The sequence below is a fragment of the Punctularia strigosozonata genome, assembly GCF_000264995.1.
Source record: "Punctularia strigosozonata HHB-11173 SS5 unplaced genomic scaffold PUNSTscaffold_1, whole genome shotgun sequence".
Lineage (NCBI taxonomy): Eukaryota > Fungi > Basidiomycota > Agaricomycetes > Corticiales > Punctulariaceae > Punctularia > Punctularia strigosozonata.
The window spans coordinates 774,281-792,345 of record NW_006767433.1 but is presented as its reverse complement, the minus strand read 5'-3'; the positions used below and the strand labels follow the sequence as shown (position 1 = coordinate 792,345).

At 59.6% G+C, this 18,065-nt stretch overlaps 6 protein-coding genes across 6 annotated transcripts in view; 2 read left to right on the top strand and 4 right to left on the bottom strand.

Annotated features, from left to right (window-relative positions):
- Positions 1-14: 14 nt before the first annotated feature.
- PUNSTDRAFT_129033 (uncharacterized protein) lies at positions 15-980 on the bottom strand (the record flags this gene model as incomplete). Its single annotated transcript, XM_007378200.1, has 3 exons — positions 15-297; positions 521-850; positions 898-980. The coding sequence occupies 3 exons, from the start codon at positions 978-980 to the stop codon at positions 15-17; spliced, it is 696 nt and encodes a 231-aa protein (XP_007378262.1).
- Positions 981-3,443: 2,463 nt separating this feature from the next.
- Positions 3,444-7,522, top strand: PUNSTDRAFT_78857 (uncharacterized protein; the record flags this gene model as incomplete). Its single annotated transcript, XM_007378199.1, has 7 exons — positions 3,444-4,956; positions 5,032-5,176; positions 5,247-5,266; positions 5,368-5,556; positions 5,659-5,835; positions 5,974-6,199; positions 7,427-7,522. Coding segments are annotated over exons 1-7 (2,286 nt in total), but the record flags the coding sequence as incomplete, so codon positions are not given.
- Positions 7,523-8,713: 1,191 nt separating this feature from the next.
- On the bottom strand, positions 8,714-12,295 carry PUNSTDRAFT_129031 (uncharacterized protein; the record flags this gene model as incomplete). The annotated part of the gene is made up of 18 exons (XM_007378198.1): positions 8,714-8,742; positions 8,810-8,867; positions 8,923-8,950; positions 9,008-9,020; positions 9,072-9,118; positions 9,179-9,279; positions 9,342-9,381; positions 9,432-9,447; positions 9,498-9,509; positions 9,567-9,591; positions 9,644-9,681; positions 9,737-9,762; positions 9,820-9,845; positions 9,899-9,916; positions 9,975-9,984; positions 10,041-10,139; positions 11,017-11,452; positions 11,518-12,295. 18 exons carry the CDS (start codon positions 12,293-12,295, stop codon positions 8,714-8,716), a joined length of 1,800 nt encoding a protein of 599 aa, XP_007378260.1.
- Positions 12,296-12,721: 426 nt separating this feature from the next.
- PUNSTDRAFT_57380 (uncharacterized protein) lies at positions 12,722-13,966 on the bottom strand (the record flags this gene model as incomplete). The annotated part of the gene is made up of 6 exons (XM_007378197.1): positions 12,722-12,831; positions 12,895-13,185; positions 13,239-13,455; positions 13,513-13,612; positions 13,673-13,811; positions 13,867-13,966. 6 exons carry the CDS (start codon positions 13,964-13,966, stop codon positions 12,722-12,724), a joined length of 957 nt encoding a protein of 318 aa, XP_007378259.1.
- A 796-nt stretch (positions 13,967-14,762) lies between these two features.
- On the bottom strand, positions 14,763-15,241 carry PUNSTDRAFT_48342 (uncharacterized protein; the record flags this gene model as incomplete). The annotated part of the gene is made up of 1 exon (XM_007378196.1): positions 14,763-15,241. A coding segment is annotated over exon 1 (301 nt), but the record flags the coding sequence as incomplete, so codon positions are not given.
- A 1,940-nt stretch (positions 15,242-17,181) lies between these two features.
- PUNSTDRAFT_58013 (uncharacterized protein) overlaps positions 17,182-18,065 on the top strand; it is a gene marked incomplete at both ends in the record, with an annotated part of 2,683 nt that continues 1,799 nt past the window's right edge. The window contains 2 exons of the mRNA XM_007378195.1: positions 17,182-17,791; positions 17,869-18,045. Coding sequence (XP_007378257.1) covers positions 17,182-17,791; positions 17,869-18,045 — 787 coding nt within the window. The remainder of the gene's footprint in view (positions 17,792-17,868; positions 18,046-18,065) is intronic.

Sequence of the window (18,065 nt, the reverse complement as noted above, 5' to 3'; positions counted from 1 at the left end):
TTCTTGATAGTCCGCTATGCCTTGCCAGTCTGAGCCTTCGTCCCGGTTCCTTGGGTGCGACCCTGTTGGAATTCGTTCTTCTCTCTCTCCGTGTAAAGGGCGGAATAGGACGGGTGTTCAATGAGCTCGTCCCTCCGCTCGAACAGGGCTTGCTTCGTCCTTGCCTTGAGCTCGTGTACGTTCCCTCCGGGCTCGACGCCTAATGCTTCTGCGAGCTCTACTAAGGCTGCCCGGTTGAGCCGGTAGTGCGGTTTGTCGAAAGCGTTGTCGCGCAGGGCCCAGGGCGGCATGTTTCCGCTTGCAAGCGTTTAGTGTGCTGATGCTGCCTAGTGGGCCACCTCTACTGACGAGGGAGTCCGGAGGGATGAAGAGCGAGACGCGAGCGGAGTTTCAATTGTCTCCCTCGAGCCCAAGACGGCGCACCGAGCTTCGCTCGGTGCTCGCTAATCGGACGTGTTTACGGCATACTCAGTGGTCGCACTCGCGGCTGAAGCGCCGGGAATAAAACACCAGCAGTCACAATCGTGTCGGTTGCTTTCGCCCTGCGTCATCGAACTGCCGGGCCATGTTGGCCTCCGTCGTCACCGGTGAAGGGACCGTGGTGGTGGTAGTCTGGCAGTTCCCAGTGCGGAGTCGGTGACGCTCGCTTGATGTTTGTCGATCCCAGCGACCGAGGAAGGGGTTGCGGGTTGGAGGTTCATGGCGATCCCGTTTGCTGAGCAGCTGTTCACCACTGCGATGTCGGGGTACTAGCTTTTCCACGTCCCAGAACAGCACGTCGCCCTTACGAAGAATTCTCTGATGTAAGGGGATACGCGCGCGAGTATCGAGGCCGATGACGGCAGAAGCGCTGCGAGGTCAGAAGACCAGAGCTGGAAGGGCTGATCTCGAGCGAACGATGATGACGCGGGGCTGGCAGACGCGGAGGCTCGAGGTAGGCCGGACGGGGTCGCGATGACGGCGAGGGTCTCGTGGGGCATGAGTCAGAGCAGGAGGACCGTGCAGTGGATGACGACGAGGGCGAGGACGCGTAAGTCGCGGGGAGGACGAGCTTTGGGTTTGAAGGGTGCGGCCTCAGAGGCATCGTGATCGCGGGCACGGGCCGGTGAGCCTGGGGAAGGGCGATGGCGTTTGCAAGCGCAGCCGTCCCGAGCCCGATGGATAGATATCTTCGTTTCATCGAGCCGAGCGACGTCAGGGCCGCGCATGTTCTCCGAAGCGTGGAAGCTCAAGCTTGGTGCGGCAACGTTTGCGGTGCGTCATCTGCAGGAGGAGTTTCAACTCTCCCGAACTAAGTCGGTATATCCGGCCGACCTGTTCACTCACCTTCGCGCTGACTTCCAGAACGTCCAGATTCTCCGGGCTGTGTCGTAATCGATATGGATGGTTTCTCGTTTCGCCTCGCGGATAGGAAGAGGAGGCAGCTCGGTGATGGTTAGATGTGCCGGGCGGTCCGTGGCGAGTCAAATTATGACGTCGGGATGGACCTCGCACGATGAGTGCAGTCATGGACGAGGAGGATGATCGTTGACCATGGCCGAAGATTGAGCAGCGTTTCTGCTCGTTCATGACATGATGCTTGAGCAGCGAGTGGGGGCGGTTTCCCTCCAACGTCGTCGAACAAGGAGGAGAGAAGCCGACGAGGAACCTGCTCCATTTCGAGTAAATATACCAAAATGCTCAAGAACACGTCGGACGGGCCGGCGGTACAACGCGAGTGGACACGAGTATATGGTTCCCAAAACATGAAGAGGGCCGGGAGATCAGCGCTGTGGGCGCTGTTCGGTATTTAATCAACGGCAAGCTCTTACGTCGGAGGCCGTACTTCGATGTACGATGCGGTGGATGGGGGTTGGGGCAATCGCATCATGCGCCAGTGAACCGTTAACACGAGGTGCTGTTACCGTATGACTCCCAAGTGACTCCCCATGTGTTTCGATCTTCGTTGTAAAATCGCCCCCTCAACTTTTCCGGATGGTCGCGGATGTGCTTGAGGCTTTGCTAATCCCGAGGCAGTGTCTAGACAGATGGCACAGCCACCCCCTATTATGCGGTGCCTCGAGGCACGACGCCGAAGCAGACGTCGTCATTGTCGATCGGGCCGGTCGGGATGAGTCGGACAGTCATCGCAACTTGTTTCCAAATTCGAGCTGACAAGCACGACATGCCTGAGGAATTGCTTCAGGTTCAGATTGTGGGGAGCAGCATTCCTTCGTTTCGGACGGCGACCCCGACCATGCTCAAGCCGCCGGAGCGGACGCGTTGTCATCCCCCCGCAGCCCCTAGCGATGGGAGATTAACCCGGGCGTTGCGTTGTTTTGATAACCACCCCTCTTTTCCCTCGCACGCGATCGCCGCAGGAATCTAGGACTTGCGGCGGCTTGAGGCGGAGGCCGTGGGGTTTCTCTCGTACTGCCGCTGTCGGAGCGAGGCGCACATGCGAGAGAAGACGAGTGTGCCGGCGTAGAGTATACGCGCGGGGGTGTTGGAAACAACATATGGGTGTGTGGAGCTAGCGGTGAGAGTCGTCGGGAGCTCGTTGAGTGCGCGAGGTGGGGTTTCCGGGGTATCATCGCCTTAATCCCCCCCACCCCCTCCCGCACCTTCGAGTGAACACTTCTGTTCGGATGTACGGGCCAAGGACGAGAGCGAGAGCGTATGGTTTGGGTTCTCGTCTAGGTCCTCAGTCGCCGTGGTTCCAACCTTACGAGCTCCATTGAGCTTGATGAGGTCAGGATCTGGACATAGTCCTGACCTCATCGTCCGCCGAGTTTGTTGGGCCATCGACTGACCAGAATTGCGAGGTCTGGGTCCGGGCTGGGCGCGCTGCTTGTAGGTTATGTCGTGGGGGTTTGCCCATGCGCGAGCAGGAGTGCATGAGGCGGAGTCGCTGAGGGATTCAGACTAGAAGCGTGGGCGGCTGGAGGTGCCAGTAACGGTGGTGCGCACGCGACCAACTCCTCTCCTCTTCGAAGCAGAGAAAACGCCGGCACGAAGATCACGCAAGAAGCTGGCGTGTGTTTGGTACGTGAGAGACTCGGAGGGAGGGTGACTGGAAGAAACACGTTCCGATGTATTATGGAGCGCTGGCTCCTGCGCGGAGTCCGGCTCGCCGCCGTTGATGTCCTGGGATTCGATGGCCTGATAGTTGGATCAGCTGGGGTTCCGCGCGTCGCTGCCCTTTGGATCAAACCCAAGTATATGTGTGTATAAGCGTATTAGAGTTCGCGGCTGTTGATTGGAGTGTTGGACGAGAGCGAACCAGGTTGCTTGATTGGCCAGAAGGTTGGTGAAAGCGCATGGCACGCACGTGACGCAGCCTAGGCACGGCCGCGGGGGTCAAATTTGCGACGCGAGAAACGATCGAGCACGTGGGGCGCCATCTGGGCTCCATGATGTCACTCGTTGTTCTCGGTCCAGGGACGGAGGCGTCCTGCGCTTTTCTTTTCCTTTCCTCAGCAAGACGTCCGTTGTCATCGTCCTCGTCGTCGCCCACATCGACGACACTCGTCCCGTCGCCGCCATGCACGACTTCTTCACCGGCGCCTTCGGCCAGCCGTCGTCGTCCACCACCGCCACCCCCGCCGACCAAGCCTTCGTGGACGCCGTCGTCTCGCGCTTCGGCGTTCCCCCGCTGCTCACCGCCCGTCTCCCCGACTCTCCCAAGGGCTCGGGCCCATCGATCCCGGCGTTCTCCTTCCCCTCGCGGCCAGCACCACCTCTCTCCGCGCCGTCTAAACCACCCGTGCCTTCATCGCCCGCGGCCCCAGCCCCCGCCGCGTCCTTCACCCCCGTCCGCGTCGCCGAGCTCCCCGACAGGCTCGCCGACCCGCGCACGCTCATCCTCGACATCCGGCCGCACGCGGCCTACACCAACGGCCGTCTTCCGCGGGCGCTCTCGCTCTCGGTGCCGTCCACGCTGCTCAAGCGGCCCTTGTTCAACATCGCCCGCGTGGGCGAGATGCTCCCCGCCCTCGTGCGGCGCAAGCTCGAGCGCTGGCGCGAGTCGGACTTCATCCTCGTCTACGACGCGGACACCAACACCCTCGGCGCCAGCTCGAACGTCAAGGGCCTCCTCGCCAAGTTCCACGCGGAGGGCGTCGACCCCGCGCGGCTCGGCTGGATCCAGGGCGGCTTCCAGTCCGTCTGGCGCGAGCGCAGGGACTTCGTCGACCAAGATCCGCCCTCCGACGACGAGTCGGACTCGGACCCGCCCTCGGACCCCACGTCTCCCCAGCACGCCCTGCCCCCGACCCTCTCCCAGCCCGCGGCAGCGGCCCCGTCCCTCCGCGCGCGCGATCTCCCGATGGCGGCCTTCTTCAAGTCCTCCACCACCTCGCAGCTCATGACCTCCGCCGGGCCGCGCGGCATGACCCCGAACCCGCAGGCGTTCAACCCCTTCTTCGACACGATCCGGCAGAACGTGGAGCTTTCCCACGGCATCACCGAGCGCATCCCGCTGCGCCTCCCGGCGTCGATCCGGCGGCGGATCGACGACCTGCCCTTCGAATGGCTCCGGGACATCGCGCGCCGCGCGGACGACATGTCCCGGAGCGACCAGGACGGCGACCTCGACGACGAGGACCCCACGGAGCTGGTAGGGTATACCGATTCCTTTCCGATCCGAGCTGGAGGACAGAGCGCTGACGACCGGACCGGACCGATTCTTCTTCCCGACGCCGACGCCCGCAAACAGCCCAAAGCGAACGACGTGGACGAGGGCGCGGAGAGCCTCGCGATGCAGTTTTACAAGATCGAGCTCGCGGAGCAGCGCCGGCTCACGGGCGTCATGCAGCATCACTCGAAGGAGAGCGTGGCCGGTGGCGGTGGCGGTGGCGGTGCCGCCTCGGAGCCGGCCGTCGTCCAGTCGGGCACGTTGGAGCCGCCGGCGCCTCCCCCGAAGCGCGAGTTCCCGTTCAGCATCACGGCCGGCGTCGAGAAAGGCGCGAAGAACCGGTAAGTCACGGTCTTATCTTGACCGTTGGCATCGAAAGAGAGTCGGTCGCTGATGGCGGGGTCGTGACGTCCCAGGTATCGCAACATATGGCCGTTTGAACACGCCCGCGTGCGGCTGCGCAAGCGAAGGCTGAGTGACGACGATTACATCAATGCGAGCTTCGTTCAGCCGTTGGGCACGACCAAGAGGTACATAGCGACGCAGGGACCGTTACCGGCGGTGAGTATACTGATGATTCACTACCGTTCTCCGAACGAATATTGACGTTAGCTGCTTCTGGTTTCGATAGACCTTTGCCGATTTCTGGACGTGAGTAGCGTGTTTCGATTTTAGCCCGGGATGCGAGCCTCTGCGGTTTCGCGTTTTTCATCCATCGTCGTCGATCGCTGACTCTCTTTTCTTTGATGCAGATTATGTTGGGAACAGAACGTGCACGTCATCGTAATGTTGACGCGAGAGATCGAGGGGTCGATGGTCAAGTGCGGCAATTACTGGACTGAGGGCGTCTACGGCCGCCTGCGTCTCCGACATATCGAGACCGTCGGCACACCGTCCGTGTCCGACGCCGCGCACCAGGCCGCCAATCAGCATAGCGGCGGGTTCGAGTTCTTCGGTCCGAGAGCGACCTCGTCCGACCACGGGCGCTCCCCGATCAGCGGCGCCGGACATTCGCCTGGCGCTCCGCCTGCGAGGGGCAGCAGTACGGTGAAGAGGGTGTTCGAGCTCAGCCATATGGACTACCCTGCCGTGCCGCCGCGGGTGGTGACCCAGATGCAGTACTTGGACTGGCCGGACATGAACGTGCCGAGCGACCCGCGCACGCTGTTGGCGTTCGTGAAGGAGGTGGACAGGGTGGAGAAGGCGGGCACGAGGTGGCCGTGGGAGCAACCCTATCTGCGGCAGCAGTACCAGCACCAGCATCAGCATCAGCAGCACGACAAGGTCAGGCTGGCGCGCAGGGATGGTGAGGGCGCGGGGCCGGGATCGGGGTCGGGCGACGAGGAACGGTTTGGGAGGAAGGAGAACATCGATCCCCAGACGGGCATCGCGAGGCACGCGTACGGGCGTCGGCCGGTGCTACTGCATTGCTCGGCGGGCGTAGGCCGGACGGGAGGGTACATCGTGATCGATGCTGTACTGGACGGGATTAGGAGGGAGATGAAGAAGAGGATGGAGGCGGGCCAGGAGGCGCGACAGACGAGCGATGAGGAGAAGGAGGCGATGGACGTGGATGAGGCCGAGGTGGGCTCACAGCCGAAGCAGCAGCAGCAGCAGCAACAGGTGGACGACGTCGTCGAACTCGGCGCGCGCGAGCTCGCGAGGGAGACGGCGAAGCTGGAGGAGCCTATGGAGGTCGACGGGGGTGCGAGCGGCGAGGCTGGGGCTGGGGCGGGTCTTGGTGGACAGAATGTGCCCATGGGCCCTCCGAAGCTGCTTCAGGCTCGGGTGCAGCCCGCTTCGGTCGAAACTCACCAGGCGCAGGGCGGCGCGCAGGCAGGCACGGGGACGATCGGCGAGAAGCACGAGGCACGTGCGCCCGCGGGTGTAGACGCGCCCCAGGCTAGGCCGGGACCTGCCCCTGTCCAGCTATCGCAGACGCAGCCACAGTCGTCGGTCACGACGATCCCCGCTACGTCGACAGGGGATGTGCTCGACATGATTCCTGTTCCTGGGTCGTTGGCCAGCGCGCCCGAACCTGCTTCGCCGTCGAGGACGACGTTCCAGCCGAGGACGAGGACGTGGTCCGTCAACGACGCGCGCCGCATCCCGATGCGCAGTTGGATCTCGGCAACCGCCGCTGCCACCGACAGTCCGGCTGCCCCTCCTCAACCAATCGTGTGGACGCCGGGGCCATTGCCCACCCCCGCCGAGAACGCGTCCCCGACTCCGGAGCCGTCCACGTCGACCAGCAATTCTCGGGAGTCGTCGATCGGCGCGCCGTCGAGCAAGTCGCAAGGTATGCCTTTCCCAGGCACTCCTTCGTCCGCGCACACGCGCGACTCGACGGATACGGCCTCGGGGTCGACCCCGTCGCCGGTCGCGGACGCGCGAGTGCGCACCGTCTCTTCGCCCTCGCCCTCGATCTCGCCCTCGCCTTCGCCGCTGCTGCTCGACGTGCGGAAGAAGACGATGTCGCCGTCGCCGCTGCGCACGAACGCCACCTCTCCCCAGGCTGTGGGTCCCTCAGTTGCATCGGAATCTGATGCCACTCGATCGTCGTCGTCTAACCCGTCTTCACTGTTTTCCAACAAGTCGGGCAAGGACTCGCGCACCACCGTCCTCTCGTCCCTCGGCGGCAGCCGGAGTGGGTCGCAGTCGGGCGATGAGCAGGAGAAGAAGAAGGCCGAGGAGGACGACGACGACAGCAACGACGGCAACAACAAGAAGTCGAAGATGACCTTCGACTACCTCCAGCCGCGCCAGCTGCACGAGGACGGCTCGCCGCCGCTGCTGTCGACGTACGTCGAGCCCGTGCGCGAGCTCGTCGAGGACATACGCGAGCAGCGCATGAGCCTGTGCCAGAGCTTGAGGCAGTACGTGTTCGTGCACCAGGCGATCATCGAGGGCGCGCTGCAGATCGTGGACGAGTTCAGAGCCGGGGGCGGGGAGGACCCGTCGTCGTCGTCGTCGGGCGTGGCGGCGGATAAGGCCGTCGTCGCGCACTCTCCGCCGTTGTTCACCCCGCTGGCGTTGTCGGTCCCGCCGTCGCCGAGCAAGGGCAAGAGGAAGCACTCGCCGACGGAGAACGGAAGCGGGCTCAAGAGACGATCGAGCGTCAAACATCCCCTCACCGTCACGAACGCTTAGTCGATCCGTCCCAATCGCACCGTCATCACCATCACTCAGCACACACCGCACGCACGCGTCCATTTCAAGAGGGAATTTTTAGATCTCGAGGTTATAAAGCACCGCAGCATTTACAGCCAAAACAACAACGCAGTCCGTCGGGTTTCGTCTGGTCTCTTTCTCTCTCTTTGCCCTTCTATACGGACAAATATTTCTCAGCGCGCTTCTCCATCCGAGGAGGGCGAAATGTGCGTGGCCATATCGGGATGCGCAAATGGCCACGCCGTGGTTACAGTTCCCCGCTATGCCTCCCCAGTATCGTGATCTGACAGCAATTTTTCTCGTTTTCACCCCCCTCTCTTGTTTGTCTCTTCCCGTCCCCACTTTCAACTCCCACATCTCTCCGTTTTTCTTTTCTTTTTTCCCTCCTGTTATATGCATCAATGTATCGTCATCGCCCACCCCATGCAATGCCCTGTCATAGCTCGTTTCTCTGAATTGTATCACTCCGTGTGTTTTTACGTGCAATATCTGTACGCGATGCTGTTTTTTCTCTTCTTCTCGTATATATACATGTGTGTCGTCTGCGGTGCGCAATATACGTATATATTCATGTGCAACATCAGATGCAGAGAATATAGACGGATTGTCGTGGGCTTGTTGAACATCAGACGACCACCTGAGCACTCCCCCACCACTAAGTACGGCGTAACATCGTTCATACATCCATGTCTCCGCCCAGCTTGTTGAGGTCGAATACATGCCCCACGTCGTCGGTAGATGGGTCCTTAAATCGTATAGGCTGATTGCCGATGTTATTCTCCGATCCCGACCTTCCGATGTGCGACAGGGTCACGACATCCCCTTGCCCGTGCAAAGCAGCCCGAACGAGGTGACGAGAATTTAAGCTAGTATCGAAACCCCAGTTTCGGCATGTTAACCGTGGGGGTCAAAAAATACGAGAATACCTTACGTGGACATGAAGGAGCACGAGTATACTGGAGCGATTCGGTCAGTCGCCGGCTGCGGGGACTCTCGCGGACACACGATATTTTTGAAACTCACGGCGGACGAGTATGAAGTAGAACGGGGCGTAGAGTAGCGACTTGTGATTGGCCATGAACTGTGAACGGTGGTAAGACCGGACGACATGGCGGTATTGTGAAGACGATACCGACCACAGACAACGTGATCGCGGCGAATATACTACAAAGATGGGGCGGTGTGAATGTGCGCTGATATCTCCCAGATCAGTAGGCTCACGTAGTGAGCAGCCCTGGATAAACAGCTTAGCTCAGCCACCACGAAGTGGGAAGAAAAACCTTACCGGTGTTCAACGAGTAGGTCATCAGCATGTTGATTGCCTTGTTGGTTCTGCCATGTTCCACACAAAACGTCAGGATTCCTCGCTTTTCAAAGAAAGGTAGACTTCACTTCGCAAACTGTGTTCGGTTGCGGTTGAGGTAGAAAACCATTGCGAAGGAAATAACCATGTCACAGGTGATATCGACCGAAAGCGCGCTCGCTGTCCACGGCTTCGATGGTCATGGGCGACGGTCAGCGGTAAATGATGAGAAGTGTCAACACGCCAGCATACCATGTTCACGTCTGTGTCTGCAAACTTGGGGAAGGCAAGGCTACAAAACACTCATTCTTGGCTCACAGCGCGTAAATCTGAGCCACGCACCCTCTAACTGTGAACCCTGTAGCACCGATGTTAGATCCTTTACTCTGTGCTTCACGTAATCCCCACCTATGGCTGCCGCTGCGAGGCCAATCAGTGTTCGGTAGCAACATTCTCATCCGATGACGCTCTGCACACCTAGCTGGGCCACGGCCAAGACACACTAAGGCTTCTCATCGGTAAAACTTGTCCGCAGACATGTCGAATGCACGCACTATCAATAGTGGTGTCCACCAGTTGCGCATATTGCTAACTGACAAAGATAATATCAGTGCCAAAATGCCGACTTGATAGTAGACAGTACCCACGTTTGTAGACACGATGTGCGAAGAATCTATGCACGTACATGAGCGATGAATGCCAATATGCGACACAATCTTGTCTCCCTCACATCTGCACCGTGCATGTCAGCAGATTCTAAAAGGTTGAGTGTGAACATGACTTCTGTGATTGATGGATACATGACGCACACCGATAAATACTTCGATCTGATGGAGCGATAGCTTTGTGAGCTCTTGGGACGAGAATAGAGAACTGATATCGTACCACAAGCGACCTTTCAATCAAGGGATACGATTAACCTCATAACCAAGAGATGTAGTAATTGCTCACCAAGTGTTTCTTAGCAACACGAGGAAGTTGCCAAAGTTGGTAACTAGATAGTAGTAGATAACATGAACCAAGAGAGCTGCGTGTAGAGTATCTAAGATCCTGAAGTACGCAGGTGAGCCAAAGTATACACTGAAGCTAAAGGCAATAAAATTTACATGAGGGTCGCCACCTGCGGGCTGGCACTCAGTAATTGGTATAATACCAGAAGATTGAAGACGTGCAAAGAGTTTGAGGTGTATCCCGTCACTCTTGCTGTACTCGGTGTAATACAAATACACTTGTAGACACGTAACTCCATATATCCTGAAAGAGGATGGATATGAAAGTTTTGTCTACTGACAGCACCAATGAACGAACGTAGACGAGGCAATAATACCAAGGAGAGGTGCGCCTAGCAGATCGTCGAGCTGAATGGTAGACATTGGGGAATTTGTGCGCTGGCTATGTCCCATATCCTGCCAAATAATGGCGACAGCTTCTGATTCAGGTCTGGGAAGAGGACAGCATCGAAGACGTACATACTCAGCATTTGTCTTGAACTTAGGAGAATACGCCCCGCCGACTCCATGACAGCGACTTCATCGCAGTGCATAAACTCTCTTCTTCGGCAGCTCTTCCCGTTTGTCCGAAGGGACCTGTGGGGCTTGTTAGTCACAGCGCAGGTCCTTCAGTAACAGCGACAGCAATCACGAACTCGGAAGTGTGCGATGCCGCATTTAAACGGAACGCTTTCCTGGCTCCATTGCCACGAAGTCCTGGGACAGGATGTTTGACAGCATGATATGTTATCACAGCATGAATTTAGGGGATGAGCAAGTTTGACCTGGGAATAATTACGAATCTTGACTGCCACGAGCTTTCGGACATCGCGCTCAACAGTTTCGCGGGGACGGACGCGAACGTTAGCGTATATATGAAGCAAGACGTGAATACACATGATCCGCATCGTCATGGTCGTCGTTCGACGATGGAATACCATCCTTCCCTCTCGTCAAACACCGCACCGCTTGCGCGGGTCCCGGTCCCGTAGACTTCCATATCGACCGCGACACCCCGCTCTGTAAGAAACCCGAAGTGTTCGCTGGCAAGAGCGTCCAACGTCTCGACGGGGTCGTGTGATCCGTACGGCGAAGGCTCGAACCGGACGGACAACCGCGTGAGATGAGCGAACTGGGCTGCCGCGAGTTCGGTTGCAATAGCCGCGAGCAGCCGTCGCGTCTCGGCGACGTTCTGCGCTCTGACCGGGGTGTCTATCCTCAGGACGAGCGATTCGAACGCGGGGGAGCTGATAGTTGTCAGAGAACGGGAGACGTGCAGGAGGGGATCGATGCGATCGGCGGATCGGAGCGGCAGACTGCAGACGACCTTCCTCAGCCGCGTGCTGCTGGACATATCAAACAATTGCTGAGCGACTGCGATCCCCCGCCAGTGAGCTTGCCGTAACGGGTTGGAACGACGACGAACACTGAGTACTCACGTTCTTCAACACGGTTGTACCAGTACGCGGCGAGACGGAAGCAAGTCAACGACTCGCTATTGCGCAACAGAGCGTTGACGGCGGAGATAGTAGGGTCTGTGACCTCAACGTCCAGGCTTAGCGCCTCCACTAGCCTGAGGCTGCGCACCCCGGATTCCGCGAACCGGCACAAAGCCTCGAGTAACCGGACGTCCGCGATGGACGTGATATGCAACACCCGCAAGGCGGTTTCGGTCGGGGAGATCGTCGAGTCCGGAACTTCCGTCACGCTTTCGTCCCATGAGATGTATTCGAGGTATATGCGTGATACCCGCGGAAGGGCGAGCAAGAAGCTGACGAGAGTCGAGAGCGAGCGCACGCGGCCGTATGTGCTGACGGTGTGGAGGTTGGGACAGAACGTTAGATATTCTGGCCACGGAGTCTCCATCGAGACCTGGGAATCTCGCGAACCCAGGTCCAAGGACAGATGTTTGACGTTCGGCATGTGGAGACGCGAAAGCTGGGCGAGGTACGCGAACGTCGTGTGCACCTCTTTGACGTACGGTAGCAAATGAGGCGAGGACTGAAATGTATCGAGAAGGGACCGAAAGCCTTGAGACTCGTAGTTTGAATGAAGGATTTCGCTAAAGGGCTGCGAGAACAGCCGGGATTGGCTGGCGTGGACCCATCTTCGGGTGGTCAACGCGCAGGCACGTAAGGTGGGGATGTGGTCGATGTATCCGATGATATGATCCCAAATCTCTTGAGGTATCCGAGTGAAGTAGTCCTCGTAATCCATATGTGAGGCGGCAGTGGATGTAACAGCTGTCCACGTAAGACCGGAGGTCGGTATCAATGTGGTCCAAACCCGAGTTGGAAGGAAGCGGAGTTTGGAAAAGGCAAAAACGTTGCAATTGGATCTGAGCAAACTCGCGTTTTGGAGACCGTTCAGCTCGGTCAACTCTAAGCGCTTATTTCCCTGCCAGACGGGGATCCAGATCTGACCAGAGTCTTAACTTATCGATTGTGCCGACATGTGGAATAAGCGAACTAGGTACCGTGTTTTGGGAAAGATCTTTGTCAAGCATCGGAATGTACTATGCTTTTGGGCTTCAGCTGTCGATGCGATTGTATTTCACGAGTAACAAATTCAGCCAGCACATTCGGTCGGAAAATAGGTTGAAGGAGAAGGGACGCCGAGCGACGCGGTCATGGAGTCTGTTATTTAAACGGCCCTCCTGCGCTGGGACTGAGAGCGCTTGCGAGAGGCGGGGGTTTTCGAAACCTGGCAACGCTCGCCATCTGCTGACACCTCGTAGCCATCGCGGCAAGTTTCTACGCGCCCCACAGCATTAGCGTCGAAAATAAGTTGTCGCGAATTCCGAGAAAACAACTGACTGATGTGGCATTCGCCCTTGAAGCAGCTCACTTCGTCCACCTGCGGGATCGCGCTGCAGTCCCTCCCACCGTCCAACGAGCGCACGCCATCGAGACCACCACCGCTCGTGACGCACCCGCCGCACTGCTCGAGGTTCATCGACGTGTTGATGCACTCGTATCTCGCCACGGCGCCGTTCTTGTAAACCGGGCAGGAGCTCTGGCCGCGAGCGCACGAGCTAGCGCGGGGCCGAACCGGGGCACGCTTGCGAGTTCCGCCGGTGGGCGTGGCAGGGTCAGCAGTCGTAGTGGCTAGAACGATTGTCAGTACAACCTCGTAGCTTAAGGAGGGGGTGAACGCTTACGACAAGTGCCGGTCGAAGTGTCCTGGTCGCAGGTCGCAACCGCGCCGGCTTGCGCAGTGCACTGGTCGACGTCGGTCGCGCCGGGGTCGGAGTAGCCTTGTGCAAAGCTTCCCTCGGCGGGACAGATCGTGCACGACGTCTGGCCCGTCTGATCCTGGTAGAAACCGGAGCAGCAGGTGCAGCACGACGTTGCGCCGGACACGTCGCTGAACGAACCCTGCAGTACCGGAATCAGTTTCGTATTCGACGCGCTGTACAGGAGGAGGGTGCTCACCGCTGCACAGTCGTTGCAGCTCGTCGCTCCAGTCTGATCCTGGAATTGGCCCGGCGCGCACGATTGAGGGGCGGTCTCGCCTTCGCTGGGGCAGGAGGAGCTAAAGCGAGTAAGGACGACATGAGGAAACACGTCGGCCACGGTGGAAAAGGGTGCTTACCCCGCAGGACATGTGGTACATTCAGTGCTTCCGGTGTCCGAACTGTACGAGCCCGCGGGACAGATGGTCTCTGCTGTCGCAGCGTCGCTGGGGACATAGTAGCCCGCATCAGCGCCCATGCAAAAGGTCGAGCCGGCCTCTGACAATGTGGACCATGAGTTCGCGACGATAAGAGAGGATGAAGATGGACTCACGATCTTGGTACGCCCCGGCGGTGCACGAAGTGCATGGTTCCTGGCCCGTTTCGCTGTAACCTCCAGGTTGACACTCTTGGGCCAATGCGGAGGGCAACATCGCAAGCAAGGCTAGGGTGAGGCTTAGGGAACGCCCACGAGTCTGCATGATTGTGGGATGATGGATGGGTGAGTTAAGGGATGGTTAGCAAAGAAGAAGTGAGCGGGTCTTTATAGACTCACGAACAACGCAACAGGGGCTCGACGGATGTGCTTCAGGAGGAAGGCATGAGTTATATTATCCGCGTCCCTTCAGACATGCACGGAATGAGGCGCAATGAGGTATGTCCTGCAAGCTGGAGCATCCATAGATGGTGAGGGCTGGGTATATCCGCTCCGCGTTGATCGTTGAGGGTCGCGGGTCGCGATAGTGGTCGAGGCAGGCAATGAAGGATACTCTAAGCGTGTTTTGTCGGCCTTGTAGTACCATGAATTTGTTACATGTTAAGACTGGGCGGTGGCGGAAATCTGACCCCACGCTCGAGCCAGTGCTTGAGCCCGCGCCCCTTCGCGCCCACCCTCGGGCGACCGTGATTTCCCTTGCAGGATGGACCGCGTTTCTCTTGTCCGTCTCTCGTGGCTGAACATCCGATGCTCCAGATATAGGAATGATCGTATTTCGAACAGGACATGGTAGAACAAGAGATGGAATGTATGAAGCAGGATAGTAAACAGGTGAAGCAGGCTATGCGAATATCAGCCACGGGTATCGCCTGCTCCTTCAACCTTCTTTATCTTAAGTTACAGGTCTACAGAGCAAGTCGAACTCGGTATCAAGTACACGAATGCGCCCATATATGCGCAGGGTACCCCTAATAGTGGGGGCGAGAGACCCGTTTTCCCTTTGACTTTTTTTGTAGAGTTGGTTCCCTTTAGTCGCCCTGGTCTCCGCTTCGCGACGAGCTCGAGATGATAGCAGACTCGAGGTGGGGGAGGGTGCGTCGGGAAAGGTCCACCGGCTGGACGTCGAGCGATGTTTCCCGCCCCGTCGGTCGCGCCCCGGGGACGCCGTGTGCTCAGCGGTAGTAGGGCGTAGATGCACACATCCTCTCGATGTCGCCGTCGGAATCTGGGCACCGTAAATCGACGATGGATCGATGATCCGCCGTGCGTGGCGAGGAGGAACACCATCGCCCCGCCCGGGCGCGAGCGAGAGGGTTGATGCGTCCCCATCGGGATCGTGGTAGTATCTATCCCGGAGACTCAGCGCACCTCCCCTGTGCCCGGTGCCGCCCCATAAAAGGGTTTTGCGGGTTTTATACACGTCCGACCTCGGAACAGATATATATGGCTGCATCGCCGGTTGTCATCAGAGGCCGCGTTCGAGGGTTTAGCGTTTTTTTTTCTTTCTTTTGGGCTCTGATCTACGTGAGTGGAGCGCGGAAGCTTCTGGTGAAAGGTGCGCTGGATAGGCTTGGTCGAGCGCCGTGTGTGTGGTGCCAGTCCACGCCTCTGATAGATGGGGCAGTCGAACGAGCGGGGTTTTTTTTTTCTATTTTGGACAGCCGCGTGAAGCCCGGCGGTTGAGGAGGAAGCAGTAACTCTCGGGCGCGAGATAAGAGATGGAAGTTTCGGTCATGTCATGATGGTCATCGCTCCTCTGGGGAAGGCGGTGGATGTTTATGTGCCTGGCTAAATTGGGCGTGGGCGGTGACGGAAGAGAGGGGGGAAGGGGTCGCGCGTGGGGGATGCCCACTCGGGCAGGAGGGTGCCGCAACTGACAGAGCGAGTGAATGTATATATATGTATATGTCGGACGGCATCCGGCTACTCAACGACGCACGCATCGACTATGAGCTGAGATGCCGAGGCGTCGACGAGAGCAAGGGACTGAATAGACAGGAGTACACGTGCATGGGAGAGAGAAAGCCGTAAGTTGGCAGGGGTGCGATACGGTTTGGATACGGCGCGACCGGAAAGATGTCGGTGGCGGGTGCTAAGGTCCTACATGGGCGATGACGCCCGTAGCATCGCGATCGTGTTATTGGAGGTGGCGGCGGCAGGGCGCTGGCAGGGCGATTGAACGGGAACTGAGTCGCATGGGGCCGTGGATGCGCTGCGGAACGGCGATGAAGAGGATGAAAGACAGCAATAGCACCGTCGTTTCCATCCGGGTCGGATGCAACGCCTCTTCTCTCGACGAGCAGCACGACGTAGCAAGGAGACGGCGATGGACGGTGGTCGGCGGCGGGCACGATCGACGGGCGCTGGTACCTTCCTTTCCGGGACGGGCAATTTCCCGGGAAGCCACGCGGTTCCCGGATCTGGACTGGTCGCTCTTCTCCGCGCTTCGGCGTGCACGTCAAGGCGCGATCGCCTACCAAACGCCCCAGCGAATATTTAGTTACCCACCCATGGCCCGGACGCTCTCGGAGGCGTCGTCTCGTCGCCCCCCGCATCGCCCAGCGCCCGTTTTTGTCTCTCGCTGTCTTGTTCGCGGTCAGACGCGCGCGGGGCTGATTATTTGATACCATCGAACGCTCGCTGTCCAGGAACGATCGTCCGTTCTGACAGGGGCCCCCACCGGACGCGAGGGCACGCCTCGGTTTCGCCCCCGCCTTCAAATCGTGCCTTTCGAGCGCAGGGCAAGCTCAATCCTCGTTCGTCTCTCTTTTCTTCGTCGCTTCCCAATCGCAACGCGACCTCGTCCGCTCATTCACCCCACCGTCCTTTATCACAGCACTCGACGATCAGCGACGCCGACCTCCTGGTCCGAGACGGCCCATTCCCTCTCTCATCAAAGCGAATAGTCCGATACTAGTACAGCCGTAAGACAACGCAGCGACGATGCCGTGGTCACCGACCCTGCGCCTCCCCCGCGCACCCGCCTCGCTCCTCTCCGCGCCGCCCGACCTCCGACGCTCTCGCCCTTCGTCCTCCGGCACCGCGTCCTCCTCCGGCGCCTCGCGCCTGCCGTCTCCCTCGCCCTCCTCCACCGCCCCCCGCCGCGGCCGCGCCTTCGGCCTCGGCTTCTTCCCCTCCCCGCGCCCGCGCTCCGTCTCGCCCTCCCCCTCGCGGTCAAGGTCGAGGTCGAAATCGCCGCTCCCGCACGCGGCCCGCCTTCCCTACGCCGCCTTGACCGTCACCCCGAAGCGCCGCGCGCGGCGCCACGTCCTCTCCGCGCTGTACGCGATCCTGATCTTTGCCGCCGCCTACCGCTCCGTCGCCTTCGTCATCCGCCACCTGTCCGTCACGCTCGCCTGGCACGAGACCTCCCCGCCGCCGTCCTCGTTCCCGATCGCGCGCACGCCGGACGACGGATCGACGGGCGAGAAGATGGGCCCGGCGTGGACGCAGCCTCCGCTCAAGCCGCTCCTGTCCGACCTCCTCGACCGCTCCTCCCGATCCCGATCCAAATCCAAGTCCAGACCCAAGTCGAAGAAGACGACGAACAAGAAGAAGCAGAAACCCGGCTCTTCTCCCCAGTCACCTCTCGCCGCCGCCTCCTCCTCCTCCTCCCACCCCCCTCCCGAATCGCACGTCGACCTCCCCTCCGGCCTCCTCCTCGCCAACCCCTCCGCGCCCCAACACCCGCTCCACGCCCTCATCGCCTCCGCCGAGCGCGCCTGGTCCGCCACGCTCGCCCGCCAGTCCAAATCGCTCGACGAGGCCGCGGCCGAGTACCGCCGGCGCTACGGCGGCCGCGCCCCGCCGCGCGGGTTCGACCGCTGGTGGGACTACGTCGAGGCGCACGACGTCCGCCTACCCGACGAGTACGACCAGATCGAGGACGACCTCGCGACGTTCCGCGCGCTGAGCCCGCGCCAGCTGCAGGAGATCGTCGGAGCGTGGGAGGGCCATAAGGAGACGTTCACGATCGGAAAGCTGGGCAGCTGGCGCGGGGCGGGGATCAACATCGTGAACGCGACGCTGAACGGCGGACCAGGTCAGTGGATATATATTATATATATATAGAATGGACGTGTTTTGTGTTTTCTGTATTTTTTTTGTTCGTTTATCCAGGCGACCCGAATTGGGAGATGCACGTCCGCGGCGCGCGCGCGCTCATCGCGCTCTTGAAGGACGTCGAGCAGTGGATCCCGCCTTTCCGCGCCGTTTTCAGTCCGCACGATAACCCGAACCTGCTCGCGAGCTGGCGCCTGCGCGAGGAGGCGAAGAAGGCCGTCGCCGAGGGTCGCTGTACGTCCCCGCCCCCCCCC